Source organism: Bombina bombina, chromosome 9 (genome assembly GCF_027579735.1).
Source record: "Bombina bombina isolate aBomBom1 chromosome 9, aBomBom1.pri, whole genome shotgun sequence".
Classification (NCBI taxonomy): domain Eukaryota; kingdom Metazoa; phylum Chordata; class Amphibia; order Anura; family Bombinatoridae; genus Bombina; species Bombina bombina.
In genome coordinates this window covers 104,723,592-104,740,747 of record NC_069507.1, presented here as the reverse complement: position 1 = coordinate 104,740,747, position 17,156 = coordinate 104,723,592, and the positions used below count along the sequence as shown (strand labels likewise).

The following is a 17,156-nucleotide window of genomic DNA, read 5'->3' as shown; positions in this document are numbered from 1 at the left end:
AACAATATATAGAAAACAAGGGTGACTGGAACATATAACAATAAAACCTCAATTTTTATATCATATAACTAATTATCCCTACCCCGAGATAAGAGGTACTCTATAAACTAAAAATGATAAGAGGTAGGGAGTTGGCTTTTGTCTGGCCTCACATGGGCCTGAGTGTATGGGGGTGGGGATGCAGCAGGCAAGAGCCGCTCGAAATGGGGGGGAAAGGGAGGGCGGAGCCAGTTAGGATACTGGAAAGGTAAAAACTACAGGGCCATTAAACTTAATAGTGTAAAGAGCTCTAATATGGAGATTGAATATCAACAGTGCTGTGGTCAGTAACTATGCGAAAACTGGCAAATGAACCACTAGGCTAGCTACCGAGAAGAAACACCATTTTAATAACGTTGAACTAACCCAATGGGGACAAGGATCACACTGATGAAACATAAATATGAACCCATATATTCATAAAAAAAAAAAAGTCTTGGGTATGGACCAATGCATGGTCAAATCTGGCAAATGTAGTATATATAAAATAAATTTGGCTAGTGAGAATGGTTTGAATTAGGCATACCCAAGCTGTACCTATATACTAGAAGTATCGTATGAGACTTGTTACTATACACAAGCTGTATCTATATACTAAAGGCACTATGTTAGACTTGTTACTATACTCAAGCTGTACCTTTATACTAGAGGGTACTGAATTAGACTTAGTACTATACACAAGCTGTACCTATATACTAGAGGCTCTTTATTAAATAAGATATAGAGGGGACTAGAAACTGTAAGCTCTATAATTCCTATGTTTAAAGTTATGGTTACAGGAACCTAAGGATACGGAGCTTTCCACTGCCCCTTTGGCATTCCCTAGGTGTGTGTGGTGAGACTAACCATGGTACATATCCGCAATGCTATGTAAATGGCCCAGATATGGAAATATGCCCTAAAATTATATAATCTAGGAAGGGAAACACGTCTACCTAATATTGCCAGACCCTGTAATGATAATCAGCCATGCAATATGTGGTTAGCTCAATATGAGTACTATCTGCCCTGTCCAAGGATCACAAAATATGCATACATCTAATAGAGTGATTACTTCTAGGGCAAGATAACAGTGTACCTTCAGACAAAACCTGCTCACATTACAGATGAGCTGCTAAATTAAGAAACATTTTATGGGCTGCATTGAACAGATCAAAAAGAGCCTATGATGAGAGTTAGATACAGGGGAGGTTAGATAAAGATTAATTACAGCTAGCAAATGGGACTCTAAAAATACCATATCTCCTCCCCCTATAGGTTATCAGGTTGATGTCTGAGTAGTTATACCTTACCTAGTGGAAGTATTTAAATAAGGTATTCAAATGTCTAGGGTAGCATTGCGGTAGTGTGATTTCTGAGAAAGGTTAGAGCACACATAAACATACAGATAAACAAATGATAAAAGTCACCGTTTCATATACCATCCTATGCATATGAAGGTGTAAATCCAAGTATTCACCGTAAGTTAACATAAAAATAATGCACTTCTAACTAAGATATGTACTAATGACAAACTAGGACAAAAAAAAAACCATAGTGAGAAAGGTTAACAATGTATAACAGAGACCAACAGACTGATCCACAGTTAAAACAGAAAAAAGTGAAGATCATAGTATCACAGTTATTAATGGCAAATATGCAGAAAAAGAATGTCCCATTGACGATCTCTATACCGGCTTTAGGAGAGGAAAAGACCTAGTGAATAACTCGTTAACCTACTCCCAACTGCGTAAAGGGAGCAGTAGTAAGGACATTTAACATGGCCAACGTTATATTTTAGAGTGTACATGTGTCTTAGGGGAGTTTGGACATCATACCCCGATTGTGAGAGAGAAAAATAGGTGCGGTTGATAGCGGTGCAGCATTCAGCCAGGGCCTTTCCCAGAGGGCTAGAGATGCAACCGTCATAGAATTTGTAGCCGAGGAAGGCCAAGGTGCTCTCAACGTCTTATAGGGTAGAAGTGGAATAGGTGTAATTTCAGAGAGTGGGAGACTCGTATCTAAACCTCTTCTCTCCCAAGTTGTACATCGCGCCTTAGTTCCTTCCCGGTTAGACCTACTCTCCCCAGACTCTGCAGCGCTGCATAGCTTATGTGAGTTGTGTCGACTGTTTTCTCTGCGCAAGCCACTGGAAAGGCTAGAAGTGAACAATGCTCCTCACAAGCTATAAGGTACGGCTTGGGGCCAGAAGGCTGTCGCAACTCCACACTCAGCGAGGACCAGTCCGGTACTGTAGGGATATTCGTTGCAGCTGTAATGTAGTCCCCAAGGAGCGGGTCACAGCAGGTTTATGATATATCTCCTATGTCTAAATCACAAACGCTCGATAGAGGAGGTTGGGGAAGCGTAAGTGGACTTTCCCAAACAATTTCTTCCCGCAAGTTTTTTATGTCAAAAGAGAGGAGCTGGCTATCTGCTCGAATCAAGAATAAGAAAACTATGTTCTGAAATAAAATATTTTAAGTAATATTTTAAAACAAATTCTATCCTATATAAACTTATATATGTCCGCTCGCACCATAGTAAATAGGCCTCAGTATAGCAAATATATCTACATATACAGGTGGCCCTCGGTTTACAACGGCTCAATTTGAGCAGTTTCAGAATAACAACCTTTTTTTTCAGTCATATGACTGTTCTTGAAAAGCATTGAGAAGCAGTGGATTGATTAAAATAGCCAGAAGGTGGAGCTGTCTGCTTGTGTTGCAGCAAAGATATGCAAGCCAAGCAAGCTGAAATTAATCAGTTTAACCAGACCTGAGCTATCGAGCAGATTTCAAAGGAACAAGATCTTCCTGTCTATAAATCAGTCTAGATTGGAATGCATAGAAATAACTGTTTGCAGAAAAATGCAAGTAAAGTATGTGTTGTGTGATTATTGTATTAGGTTTATAATGCTGTTTAGCAAATGTTTTTGTTCATTTAACTTAATTATATATTCTGTGTTGTGTGATTATTTTATTAGGTTTATAATGCTGTTTAGCATTTAAAGTCTTCATTTCAAAGCTTTAAAAATAATGTATTAGGTGTTACTTATGATAATTTTGAGAGGGGCCTGGAACCTAACTCCCTCACTTCCCATTGACTTACGTTATAAACTGGGTTTCAATTTGCAACGGTTTCGATTCAAAGTCATTGCAGCAGGATACAGTCTGAAGTCTCATTTTACCCCAGTGTAATCACTTCACTGTTGATGCTTCAATATTAGCTTTACATTTCTCACTAACAGCAGACAGCAACTTCATGCATTCACCTTCTGCATGAACTAACTTTAGGCAAAAGTTAGAGGGTGACGATGGAAGTCGCTACTCAGTGAAAATAAAAATATGAAGTAGCAGAATTAAATTTAACAAGGTGCAGTTAACATTGTGAACGTAAAGAACTCAAAGAAAATGCCAACAGCACTGAGGAGGTCCAGCAGATTACATTTATAAGTATGAAGTTAAAGTCTACTGCATGTAATGAATGTGTCTCACAAGTCAAGTAAAATGTTTCTTTATATAATAAGTATTCTGTTCATGTTTGTTACATGTGCTTCTTCCTGTAAGAAAGGTGTGTAGGGCGACATTGGGGGCGGCAGATTAGGGGTTAATAAATGTAGATAGGTGGCGGCGATGTTAGGGACGGCAGATTAGGGGTTAATAATATTTAACGAATGTTTGCGAGGCCGGAGTGCGGCGGTTTAGGGGTTAATATGTTTATTGTTGGGGCGGCAGATTAGGGGTTAATAAGTGTAGTTAGGTTGCGGCTACATTGGGGGAGGGAGATTAGGGGTTAATAAATATAATGTAGGTGTCGGCGATGTTGGGGGCAGCAGATTAGGGGTTCATAAGTATAATGTAAGTGGCGGTGTCCAGAGCGGCAGATTAGGGGTTAATAAGAATAATGTAGGTGTCGGTGATGTCGGGGGTGGCAGATTAGGGGTTAATAAGTGTAAGATTAGGGGTGTTTAGACTCGGGGTTCATGTTAGGTGTAAACATAAAATGTATTTCCCCATAGGAATCAATGGGGCTGCGTTACTGAGTTTTACGCTGCCTTTTTGCAGGTGTTAGACTTTTTTTCAGCCGGCTAACCCCGTTGATTCCTATAGGAAAATCGTGCACGAGCACGTACGACCAGCTCACTGCTGACTTAAGCAGCGCTGGTATTGAAGTGCGGTAAGGAGCTAAATTTTGCTCAACGCTCACTTCTTGCCTTTTAACGCTGGGTTTGTAAAAACCCGTAATACCAGCGTTGTATGTAAGTGAGCGGTGATGGAAAACTGCTCATTAGCACCGCACAGCTCATAACGAAAAACTTGTAATCTAGCCGTTAGTTTGGTGTAACAGAGCAACAAAATAACGGTTACATTTCATCAATGAAGGTCCCTTTTATTTACAACACACATAAATCCTAGCGTTGTTAACGTTAAAGCTACTTCATTGTGACATTGCTTCCGGTGAAACCATTATATATTGCACACTATGAAATATTTTACAAAGTTGGCAGGTCTGCAAATGCTTATATCAAAAATGCTATATCAGCTGACGCTAACAGAAAATTATGCCTTCATCATCTGCATTCTATTCATGCTTCCTGCTAGCCACAGTAATTCTCAGCATGTCATATTTTCTTTCTTCACATATTAATATTATGTTAAAATATATTCCATGTAGTTTCTCCACAAACACTTACCCCCAGAGTCTTTGGTTGTCCCTTTAAAAATGCTTGGTAAAAAGGCTCGGTCAGTGTCTGTCCATGTCCCACCTGGGGGCTTACAGGAAGGATAAAAGACAACTGTGGTTGTACTGAAAATGGTCCATTGGTTGAATTTGCTTGAAACATTACTGAGCTGTAAAAGAAAATAAATAGATCTTAGCCATAAATAGCAGTTGTTAGGAATTGTTAGCATGACCAGCACCATTTTGTCTTAGGCATCCATCTTGTCTAAAGAAGCTTTTATTACAGCAGTCATTATGTAGTGAGAAATATGCTGATGTTAGTAAGAATTGTATTAGTTTTATTGGCCTTGCAAATGTTCCTGGCAATGCGCCTGGAAATCAGTTATCTAAGTAAGATGGCCAAACGGCCTTGCTTTGGGCTGAGCTATGCGCACAGATGTATTTTCGCTACTGTTATAAGGAATACTCCTTCATACTCCTCTTTCTCTCAATTATTTCAATAAGCTTCTTTTGTTCATGAAATATGGTATGATATGATGTAGTTATGAATACGTCACTTTTTAACCCTATATGCTGTAACTGTCGCCTATAAGACGTGCCTTTCATCTTTCAATAAACAGAATCATTTTTAGACTCATTGTTGCGTGGTCTGAATGCTATTCTCTTGGATATCCTAATCAAATACATTCATTTCCAGCTGATAAGGTGTGTTCCATGCCAAGCCCTGACTGACACGCTCCCCCCCCTGAAAACAACATCTAACAATTCTGGCGTCAGCTTGTGGGATTCGCACTGGGTAAGTAGATGAGTGTTTTTTACTCTACTTATACCTCTGTGAATCTGAAGCTAAATTTATTCTTATAATAGGTGTTGATTATATATGATAAAGGGTTACGGGGTTCCTGCAGTAAAGAAGCAGGGTTTTTTGCGGAGGTTTTTAGTCCAGCCGGCATTTGTGATAACCCCCTCTAGACAGGTTTACAGTCCTGTGCTAGTTTAGACAGGGGTGCAGTCCTGTCTGGTGAAGCGCGCAAGAGATAAAAAGTTAGCATGCATTTGACGTGAGGTTTAAGTCCCCTGTGCAAGTTGGCATCGCTATGTTGTGGTGAGTTTGAGTCTCATCTGTGTTGACGTTTTCCCTATACATTCCTATAGTAGAGTTTTTGTTACCTATCACTGGATTTGAATTAGTATTTGGTGCTTTTGCTTGCTTGCTTGCTTTTATTGCTATATGATTGTGCTGTGCTGTGCTTAGAAGATATTAAGTGACTGTGCATTTTATCATACCTGCTGTTATTTTGCTGCTATTATTGTGTTGTTAAAAAATGGGGTCTGCTCATAGCAAAATATTGATAATAATGCATAGAGAAAAGGAGAATGTTATTGCATTTTTAATGTCTACAAAGGGGTTAACAGTTTCATTTCAAGGCAGGGAGCTGTGCATGCTGAAGTTTTCTCCTGCATTCAGAGAAGTTATGAGTAGAGAAAGGGGGGGGCAGTGCTGTGTAATGAGTGTTGGTCTGTCGGTTCTCACTGTGTCTTGTATGACATGTAAAAGATTTACTCTAAACCTGAGAATGTATTATTCTGTTTGAAATGTGTTTGTCTCAATCTGTGGGGAAAATAGCCATTCCTTGCAAATTCGGACACTTTCAAATACATTTTAAATTTGGTGGAAAGTTAATCTTATTGTATTCTTAAATGTCTTTGGTATGTTATGAAATATATGTTTTCCTGAAAAGAAAGAGACTGTTAATGTGTTTTCTGTGTCACTTAGGCCTAGATTTAGAGTTTGGCGTTAGCCGTGAAAACCAGCGTTAGAGGCTCCTAACGCTGGTTTTAGGCTACCTCCGGTATTTGGAGTCACTCAAAAAAGGGTCTAACGCTCACTTTTCAGCCGCGACTTTTCCATACCGCAGATCCCCTTACGTAAATTGCGTATCCTATCTTTTCAATGGGATTTTTCTAACTCCGGTATTTAGAGTCGTGTCTGAAGTGAGCGTTAGAAATCTAACGACAAAACTCCAGCCGCAGGAAAAAAGTCAGTAGTTAAGAGCTTTCTGGGCTAACGCCGGTTTATAAAGCTCTTAACTACTGTACTCTAAAGTACACTAACACCCATAAACTACCTATGTACCCCTAAACCGAGGTCCCCCCACATCGCCGCAACTCGATTACATTTTTTTAACCCCTAATCTGCCGACCGCCAACTACGTTATCCTTATGTACCCCTAATCTGCTGCCCCTAACACCGCCGACCCCTATATTATATTTATTAACCCCTAATCTGCCCCCCACAACGTCGCCGCCAGCTACCTACAATAATTAACCCCTAATCTGCCGACCGCAAAGAGCCACCAGCTACATTATAGCTATGTACCCCTAATCTGCTGCCCCTAACACCGCCGACCCCTATATTATATTTATTAACCCCTAATCTGCCCCCCTCAACGTCGCCTCCACCTGCCTACACTTATTAACCCCTAATCTGCCCAGCGGACCGCACCGCTATTATTATAAAGTTATTAACCCCTAATCCGCCTCACTAACCCTATAATAAATAGTATTAACCCCTAATCTGCCCTCCCTAACATCGCCGACACCTAACTTCAATTATTAACCCCTAATCTGCCGACTGGAGCTCACCGCTATTCTAATAAATGTATTAACCCCTAAAGTCTAACCCTAACACTAACACCCCCCTAAATTAAATATAATTTACATCTAACGAAATTAATTATCTCTTATTAAATAAATTATTCCTATTTAAAGCTAAATACTTACCTGTAAAATAAATCCTAATATAGCTTCAATATAAATTATAATTATATTATAGCTATTTTAGGATTAATATTTATTTTACAGGCAACTTTGTAATTATTTTAACCATGTACAATAGCTATTAAATAGTTAAGAACTATTTAATAGTTACCTAGTTAAAATAATTACAAAATTACCTGTAAAATAAATCCTAACCTAAGTTACAATTAAACCTAACACTATACTATCATTAAATTAATTAAATAAAATACCTACAATTACCTACAATTAAACCTAACATTACACTATCAATAAATAAATTAAATACAATTCCTACAAATAACTACAATGAAATAAACTAACTGTTCCGATCAGCCAATAGAATGCGAGCTCAATCTGATTGGCTGATTGGATCAGCCAATCGGATTGAACTTGATTCTGATTGGCTGATTCCATCAGCCAATCAGAATATTCCTACCTTAATTCCGATTGGCTGATAGAATCCTATCAGCCAATCAAATTCGAGGGACACCATCTTGGATGACGTCCCTTAAAGGAACCGTCATTCTTCAGTTGGACGTCGCCGGAAGAAGATGAGTCCGCGGTGGAGGTCTTCAGGATGGAGCCGGTCGTCATCGGATGAAGATAGAAGATGCCGCTTGGATCAAGATGGTTGCCGGTCCGGATCGCCTCTTCTTCCCAGATAGGATGAAGACTTTGGAGCCTCTTCTGGACCTCTTCAGCCACCGGATGATGGATCGCCAGCCCCCGCTTGGGTTGGATGAAGATTTTGGAGCCAGGACGGATCGGTGATACCTGGTGAGGTGAAGACAAGGTAGGATGATCTTCAGGGGCTTAGTGTTAGGTTTATTTAAGGGGGGTTTGGGTTAGATTAGGGGTATGTGGGTGGTGGGTTGTAATGTTGGGGGGGTATTGTATGTTTTTTTTTAAAGGCAAAAGAGCTGAACTTCTTGGGGCATGCCCCGCAAAGGGCCCTGTTCAGGGCTGGTAAGGTAAAAGAGCTTTGAACTTTAGTAATTTAGAATAGGGTAGGGCATTTTTTATTTTGGGGGTCTTTGTTATTTTATTAGGGGGCTTAGAGTAGGTGTAATTAGTTTAAAATTGTTGTAATATTTTTCTTATGTTTGTAAATATTTTTTTATTTTTTGTAACTTAGTTCTTTTTTATTTTTTGTACTTTAGTTAGTTTATTTCATTGTAGTTATTTGTAGGAATTGTATTTAATTTATTTATTGATAGTGTAGTGTTAGGTTTAATTGTAGGTAATTGTAGGTATTTTATTTAATTAATTTAATGATAGTATAGTGTTAGGTTTAATTGTAACTTAGGTTAGGATTTATTTTACAGGTAATTTTGTAATTATTTTAACTAGGTAACTATTAAATAGTTCTTAACTATTTAATAGCTATTGTACATGGTTAAAATAATTACAAAGTTGCCTGTAAAATAAATATTAATCCTAAAATAGCTATAATATAATTATAATTTATATTGTAGCTATATTAGGATTTATTTTACAGGTAAGTATTTAGCTTTAAATAGGAATAATTTATTTAATAAGAGATAATTAATTTCGTTAGATGTAAATTATATTTAACTTAGGGGGGTGTTAGTGTTAGGATTAGACTTAGCTTTAGGGGTTAATACATTTATTAGAATAGCGGTGAGCTCCAGTCGGCAGATTAGGGGTTAATAATTGAAGTTAGGTGTCGGCGATGTTAGGGAGGGCAGATTAGGGGTTAATACTATTTATTATAGGGTTAGTGAGGCGGATTAGGGGTTAATAACTTTATTATAGTAGCGCTCAGGTCCGCTCGGCAGATTAGGGGTTAATAAGTGTAGGCAGGTGGAGGCGACGTTGTGGGGGGCAGATTAGGGGTTAATAAATATAATATAGGGGTCGGCGATGTTAGGGCAGCAGATTAGGGGTACATAGGGATAATGTAAGTAGCGGCGGTTTACGGAGCGGCAGATTAGGGGTTAATAATAATATGCAGGGGTCAGCGATAGCGGGGGCGGCAGATTAGGGGTTAATAAGTGAAAGGTTAGGGGTGTTTAGACTCGGGGTACATGTTAGAGTGTTAGGTGCAGACGTAGGAAGTGTTTCCGCATAGCAAACAATGGGGCTGCGTTAGGAGCTGAACGCGGCTTTTTTGCAGGTGTTAGTTTTTTTTTCAGCTCAAACAGCCCCATTGTTTTCTATGGGGGAATCGTGCACAAGCACGTTTTTGAGGCTGGCCGCTTGCGTAAGCAACTCTGGTATCGAGAGTTGAAGCTGCGTTAAATATGCTCTACGCTCCTTTTTTGGAGCCTAACGCAGCCTTTATGTGGACTCTCAATACCAGAGTTATTTTTATGGTTCGGCCAGAAAAAAGCCGGCGTTAGCTTTTCGGGTCGTTACCGACAAAACTCCAAATCTAGCCGTAAGAGTTTGATGTATGTTGAAATTGCTTTAGAATAAATGTTGGGAGTGAAGTTATGGTATGCAAGTTGATATGAGCTTGTGTGTATCGCTGTGAAAATGACCTTGGTGCATTTTTTATTTCTGAATGGTAATTATTCAGGCTAGTTTCTTAGCTAAGAAATCAGACGTTGTAATGAGGTATTTTGAAGTTTTATTGTTGTAACTTTATTTTAAAGTCATATGTATGTTCTTAATTATGTGTGTTATTAATAGCAGTTTTTAGTTTTAAGTGATATTTGTTGTATGTAAATAAAGACTGTCCACCTGTTGCGGCATATAAATATATTGTTTTTGCAAGTGAACTAATTAAGGGATTTGTGAATGTGCGGATGTTTGTGTGACTTTCGGTCACGTTCTGGTAAATGAAAAAAGATTAACAGGTTGATTCAAGTATGTTGTATTCGCAAGATTTGTGCAAGGAGTTAGTGGAAAAGATAAAATAAGGTTATAAGCTGTATATCATTACATATATCTAAAGTATTTGGGTCTGTTTCTGTTGCAAGTAAATTAATTCAGTAGAAGTTTTAATATAAATGGGTATTACTTATGCAGTGATGGCTCTCATTTAAATATGCAGGTCATGATACAGTAAAGAAGTAGAATTTTTATGGTAAATAATACAAGTTTCCTAATCCTGGCTAGGGTATACATATGTAATTTACATAATAAATGGTTAGTCCTTAAAGGGACAGTACACTGTAAAATTGTTTTTATATTAATGTATTTTCAATGACTTGTTATACAAGCTGAATAGTATAAAATATACGAGAAACTGCATTTGCAAGTTTATTTGTATATATGAAGTAGCTGGTTTTGGGCTTTCAAAACACAGTTTATTGCAATGGGTTGAATTTCGGATAATAAGCATATCTCACTGTGTTCCTTATCTTATATTTGTCTGTAAAATCGGAGCTCAGGGCTTAGACAGAGCAATGGAAAATTGTCATTTTATTACTTAAAGGACCAGATCACTCATGGGAAAGGTGTTCATGAGCAGCAATAACACTGTATTAACAAGTAAAGGAGATAAAACATAAATGTAGTAGTTTGCAAAATAGATTTTTAAATCTGCCATTTAGATAGCAGACAGTTACGCAGTGTAAATCAATTCCCTTTGTAATGCAAACTGAACTGATAAATTGCCTGCAACCTTTGTGTTGCGAGTTGTGAGACTAGCGAAAAAAAAAAAATGAAGAAGAAGAAGAGAAAATATTTAAAGGGGTACCGGCAAACTGATATAAAATCTGAGATTTTAAAGAAATATTTACAGAGAAAGAAGATGAGGTTTATTGTAAGCCAAACACTAGTATATTTAACTGTGTCAGCAGTTTCAATTAAAGATATTTTTTTATTTGGGTGAAATGTCCCTTTAACTATCCTGCACCTCACTGTGGCCTAGATTTAGAGTTCGGCGGTAAAAGGGCTGTTAACGCTCCGCGGGTTTTTTTCTGGCCGCACCATAAATTTAACTCTGGTATCGAGAGTTCAAACAAATGCTGCGTTAGGCTCCAAAAAAGGAGCGTAGAGCATTTATACCGCAAATGCAACTCTCGATACCAGAGTTGCTTACGGACGCGGCCGGCATCAAAAACGTGCTCGTGCACGATTCTCCCATAGGAAACAATGGGGCTGTTTGAGCTGAAAAAAAACCTAACACCTGCAAAAAAGCAGCGTTCAGCTCCTAACGCAGCCCCATTGTTTCCTATGGGGAAACACCTCCTAAGTCTGCACCTAACACCCTAACATGTACCCCGAGTCTAAACACCCCTAACCTTACACTTATTAACTCCTAATCTGCCGCCCCCGCTATCGCTGACCCCTGCATTACACTTTTAACCCCTAATCTGCCGCTCCGTAAACCGCCGCCACCTACGTTATCCCTATGTACCCCTAATCTGCTGCCCTAACATCGCCGACCCCTATGTTATATTTATTAACCCCTAATCTGCCCCCCACATCGTCGCCGACACCTGCCTACACTTATTAACCCCTAATCTGCCGAGCGGACCGCACCGCTACTATAATAAAGTTATTAACCCCTAATCCGCCTCACTAACCCTATCATAAATAGTATTAACCCCTAATCTGCCCTCCCTAACATCGCCGACACCTACCTTCAATTATTAACCCCTAATCTGCCGACCGGAGCTCACCGCTATTCTAATAAATGGATTAACCCCTAAAGCTAAGTCTAACCCTAACACTAACACCCCCCTAAGTTAAATATAATTTTTATCTAACAAAATAAATTAACTCTTATTAAATAAATGATTCCTATTTAAAGCTAAATACTTACCTGTAAAATAAATCCTAATATAGCTACAATATAAATTATAATTATATTATAGCTATTTTAGGATTAATATTTATTTTACAGGCAACTTTGTAATTATTTTAACCAGGTACAATAGCTATTAAATAGTTAAGAACTATTTAATAGTTACCTAGTTAAAATAATAACAAATTTACCTGTAAAATAAATCATAACCTAAGATATAATTAAACCTAACACTACCCTATCAATAAAATAATTAAATAAACTACCTACAATTACCTACAATTAACCTAACACTACACTATCAATAAATTAATTAAACACAATTGCTACAAATAAATAAAATTAAATAAACTATCTAAAGTACAAAAAATAAAAAAGAACTAAGTTACAGAAAATAATAAAATATTTACAAACATAATAAAAATATTACAACAATTTTAAACTAATTACACCTACTCTAAGCCCCCTAATAAAATAACAAAGCCCCCCAAAATAAAAAATTCCCTACCCTATTCTAAAATACAAATATTACAAGCTCTTTTACCTTACCAGCCCTGAACAGGGCCCTTTGCGGGGCATGCCCCAAGAATTTCAGCTCTTTTGCCTGTAAAAAAAAACATACAATACCCCCCCCCAACATTACAACCCACCACCCACATACCCCTAATCTAACCCAAACCCCCCTTAAATAAACCTAACACTACCCCCCTGATGATCTTCCTACCTTGTCTTCACCATGCCAGGTTCACCGATCCGTCCTGGCTCCAAGATCTTCATCCAACCCAAGCGTGGGCTAGACATCCACTGAAGAAGTCCAGAAGAGGGTCCAAAGTCTTCCTCCTATCCGGCAAGAAGAGGACATCCGGACCGGCAAACATCTTCTCCAAGCGGCATCTTCTATCTTCTTCCATCCGATGACGACCGGCTCCATCTTGAAGACCTCCAGCGCGGATCCATCCTCTTCTTCCGACGACTAGACGACGAATGACGGTTCCTTTAAGGGACGTCATCCAAGATGGCGTCCCTCGAATTCCGATTGGCTGATAGGATTCTATCAGCCAATCGGAATTAAGGTAGGAATTTTCTGATTGGCTGATGGAATCAGCCAATCAGAATATAGTTCAATCCGATTGGCTGATCCAATCAGCCAATCAGATTGAGCTCGCATTCTATTGGCTGATCGGAACAGCCAATAGAATGCGAGCTCAATCTGATTGGCTGATTGGATCAGCCAATCGGATTGAACTATATTCTGATTGGCTGATTCCATCAGCCAATCAGAAAATTCCTACCTTAATTCCGATTGGCTGATAGAATCCTATCAGCCAATCGGAATTCGAGGGACGCCATCTTGGATGACGTCCCTTAAAGGAACCGTCATTCGTCGTCTAGTCGTCGGAAGAAGAGGATGGATCCGCGCTGGAGGTCTTCAAGATGGAGCCGGTCGTCATCGGATGGAAGAAGATAGAAGATGCCGCTTGGAGAAGATGTTTGCCGGTCCGGATGTCCTCTTCTTGCCGGATAGGAGGAAGACTTTGGACCCTCTTCTGGACTTCTTCAGTGGATGTCTAGCCCACGCTTGGGTTGGATGAAGATCTTGGAGCCAGGACGGATCGGTGAACCTGGCATGGTGAAGACAAGGTAGGAAGATCATCAGGGGGGTAGTGTTAGGTTTATTTAAGGGGGGTTTGGGTTAGATTAGGGGTATGTGGGTGGTGGGTTGTAATGTTGGGGGGGGGTATTGTATGTTTTTTTTTACAGGCAAAAGAGCTGAAATTCTTGGGGCATGCCCCGCAAAGGGCCCTGTTCAGGGCTGGTAAGGTAAAAGAGCTTGTAATATTTGTATTTTAGAATAGGGTAGGGAATTTTTTATTTTGGGGGGCTTTGTTATTTTATTAGGGGGCTTAGAGTAGGTGTAATTAGTTTAAAATTGTTGTAATATTTTTATTATGTTTGTAAATATTTTATTATTTTCTGTAACTTAGTTCTTTTTTATTTTTTGTACTTTAGATAGTTTATTTAATTTTATTTATTTGTAGCAATTGTGTTTAATTAATTTATTGATAGTGTAGTGTTAGGTTAATTGTAGGTAATTGTAGGTAGTTTATTTAATTATTTTATTGATAGGGTAGTGTTAGGTTTAATTATATCTTAGGTTATGATTTATTTTACAGGTAAATTTGTTATTATTTTAACTAGGTAACTATTAAATAGTTCTTAACTATTTAATAGCTATTGTACCTGGTTAAAATAATTACAAAGTTGCCTGTAAAATAAATATTAATCCTAAAATAGCTATAATATAATTATAATTTATATTGTAGCTATATTAGGATTTATTTTACAGGTAAGTATTTAGCTTTAAATAGGAATCATTTATTTAATAAGAGTTAATTTATTTCGTTAGATAAAAATTATATTTAACTTAGGGGGGTGTTAGTGTTAGGGTTAGACTTAGCTTTAGGGGTTAATCCATTTATTAGAATAGCGGTGAGCTCCGGTCGGCAGATTAGGGGTTAATAAGTGTAGGTAGGTGTCGGCGACGTTGTGGGGGGCAGATTAGGGGTTAATAAATATAACATAGGGGTCGGCGATGTTAGGGGTAGCAGATTAGGGGTACATAGGGATAACGTAGGTGGCGGCGATTTGCGGTCGGAAGATTAGGGGTTAATTATTTTAAGTAGCTTGCGGCGACGTTGTGGGGGGCAAGTTAGGGGTTAATAGATATAATACAGGGGTCGGCGGTGTTAGGGGCAGCAGATTAGGGGTACATAAGTATAACGTAGGTGGCGGTCGGCAGATTAGGGGTTAAAAATTTTAATCGAGTGGCGGCGATGTGGGGGGAGCTCGGTTTAGGGGTACATAGGTAGTTTATGGGTGTTAGTGTACTTTAGGGTACAGTAGTTAAGAGCTTTATAAACCGGCGTTAGCCAGAAAGCTCTTAACTCCTGCTATTTTCAGGCGGCTGGAATCTTGTCGTTAGAGCTCTAACGCTCACTGCAGAAACGACTCTAAATACCGGCGTTAGGAAGATCCCATTGAAAAGATAGGCTACGCAAATGGCGTAGGGGGATCTGCGGTATGGAAAAGTCGCGGCTGTAAAGTGAGCGTTAGACCCTTTAATCACTGACTCCAAATACCAGCGGGCGCCCAAAACCAGCGTTAGGAGCCTCTAACGCTGGTTTTGACGGCTACCGCCGAACTCTAAATCTAGGCCTGTGAGTGTGTGTTTTTTTATGCTGGCTGTGTTTGCTTAGGCTATCCAATGGATGTCAGTATACATTTTTTATTATAAGTGAGAACAGTGGATCATTGGGAACAATTTAACTGGGAATTGTTTGGACAAACTGTCTTTTTAATCTATTAGTGTACATTCTTATTATTCTTTTTAGAAAGATCATTTTGTTGTATACCATTGTTATATTTAGCTAGAGATCTGCAAAATGGTGAATATCAAATTATAAAAAAAAGTTAAATCAAATAATTGTGTATTTAGTAAAATCTTGGTTATGTAAAAGTTTAGACTGGATTCCAGAGCTTTTCACAAATTATTTGTGCCACACATGATTTATTTAACAGTGGATTTGCACTGTGCATGTGAGCAGGGGCTATATAGAACAGTGGCTGTACTATTATTATCTGATCTTTCCCAAAATATAGTACTTAGGTGTTTGTGTGTTCCTTTGTAAATTTATGGTTAGGGATTTTATTTGTAAATATGCAACTGGAGTTTATGGATCTTCTGAAGTGATTGCTTTATTAGTGTGATCTCATAGTATTGTGCATGGTAGAATTTGCAGAACCAGGGAATAGACGGTTGTTATAGAATTTTAATTATTTGTAGTGTTTTGCGAGTGCTGTGTTTCAGTGAATGTAAGTATATGTGTTGAATTAAAGGTTTATTCCGGTTGTTAAAAGTTTGTGTCGGCTGTTATTGTTTTGTTTTGTGGAATGGACAGTTGGTTTTAAGTGTTTTCTAAGCAAATGTTGTGTTTTTATTGTTAGTGAATGCGTGTGGAAGGGTGCTGTATGAATGGAATATTGAATATTGAGGTGTATTTGATTTTGCCTGATGTTAAGAATAGTATACTACATGTATGAGTGGAGTGCATGAATTGTCTTTTAGTTTGCTGTTATCTTGTGTTTGCGTGACACATAGGGTGTTTCACCCAAACAAAGGGGGAAGTATTGATAAGTATCTTTATGTGATTTGGGTGATTATTTTAAGTAAGTAAATGAACCTAAAATGTTTTTATTTTTCTATTTTGTTCTTAACACAATATTTGTATTTGCAGGATGAGATCATGAAGCTGTATCCAGAGATTAAAGACACTAACTGAATTATTTTTGAGTTTTTCAAATTTAGGTAAAATCTGTACAGATAAACTTCTAAATATATCCTGACCAGAAAGATTACACCAAGGGAACAGTCTACATCTGGCGACGACGCCAGAGAAGTAGATCTTGGTCTAATTCACTTTCTATTTCACAAGCTAGTCATTCCATAGGTCCAAAAGAACATCAAACTCAGAAGGATAGTACTAATACAACAGGTACTAAAGCTAATGCCCCCAAAAGGGTGGTCTTCTCCGATTCTGAGCCAGAGTTATCAGACGAGGATAGATTTGCCTCTAGATTTGATATGACGCTTATTCTGGCTCAGAAGGAGAGGAAGGTATTCCACCACAGATAAACAACAGTGAGTCTGCGGTGGAATATGTGACACCAAAGGGCATCCTCAAAGACCCTCGTAATATGGGAGCTGTTCCCAAAAGGGGTAGACAGAGGGGTAGAGGAAGAGGGAGATCACAATATTTTACTGATAATGCATCTAGAAGGACTGTTAATGAGGATTTAACACCTCAGGTTTTTCACTGGGCCCCAAGAAAACCCAGGGGAGGGGTCAATTACAGAGGACCCTCACACCCCAAAC

The 17,156-nt window shown here is 38.5% G+C and overlaps 1 protein-coding gene across 2 annotated transcripts in view; it reads right to left on the bottom strand.

Annotated features, from left to right (window-relative positions):
* LOC128640004 (uncharacterized) overlaps nt 1–17,156 on the bottom strand; it is a 114,340-nt gene that overhangs the window by 49,813 nt on the left and 47,371 nt on the right. The window contains exon 2 of one of the 2 annotated variants that reach the window (XM_053692298.1): nt 4,715–4,871. In XM_053692298.1, the coding sequence (XP_053548273.1) occupies nt 4,715–4,871 (157 nt within the window). The remainder of the gene's footprint in view (nt 1–4,714; nt 4,872–17,156) is intronic. The other variant, XM_053692299.1, reaches the window with a different exon arrangement.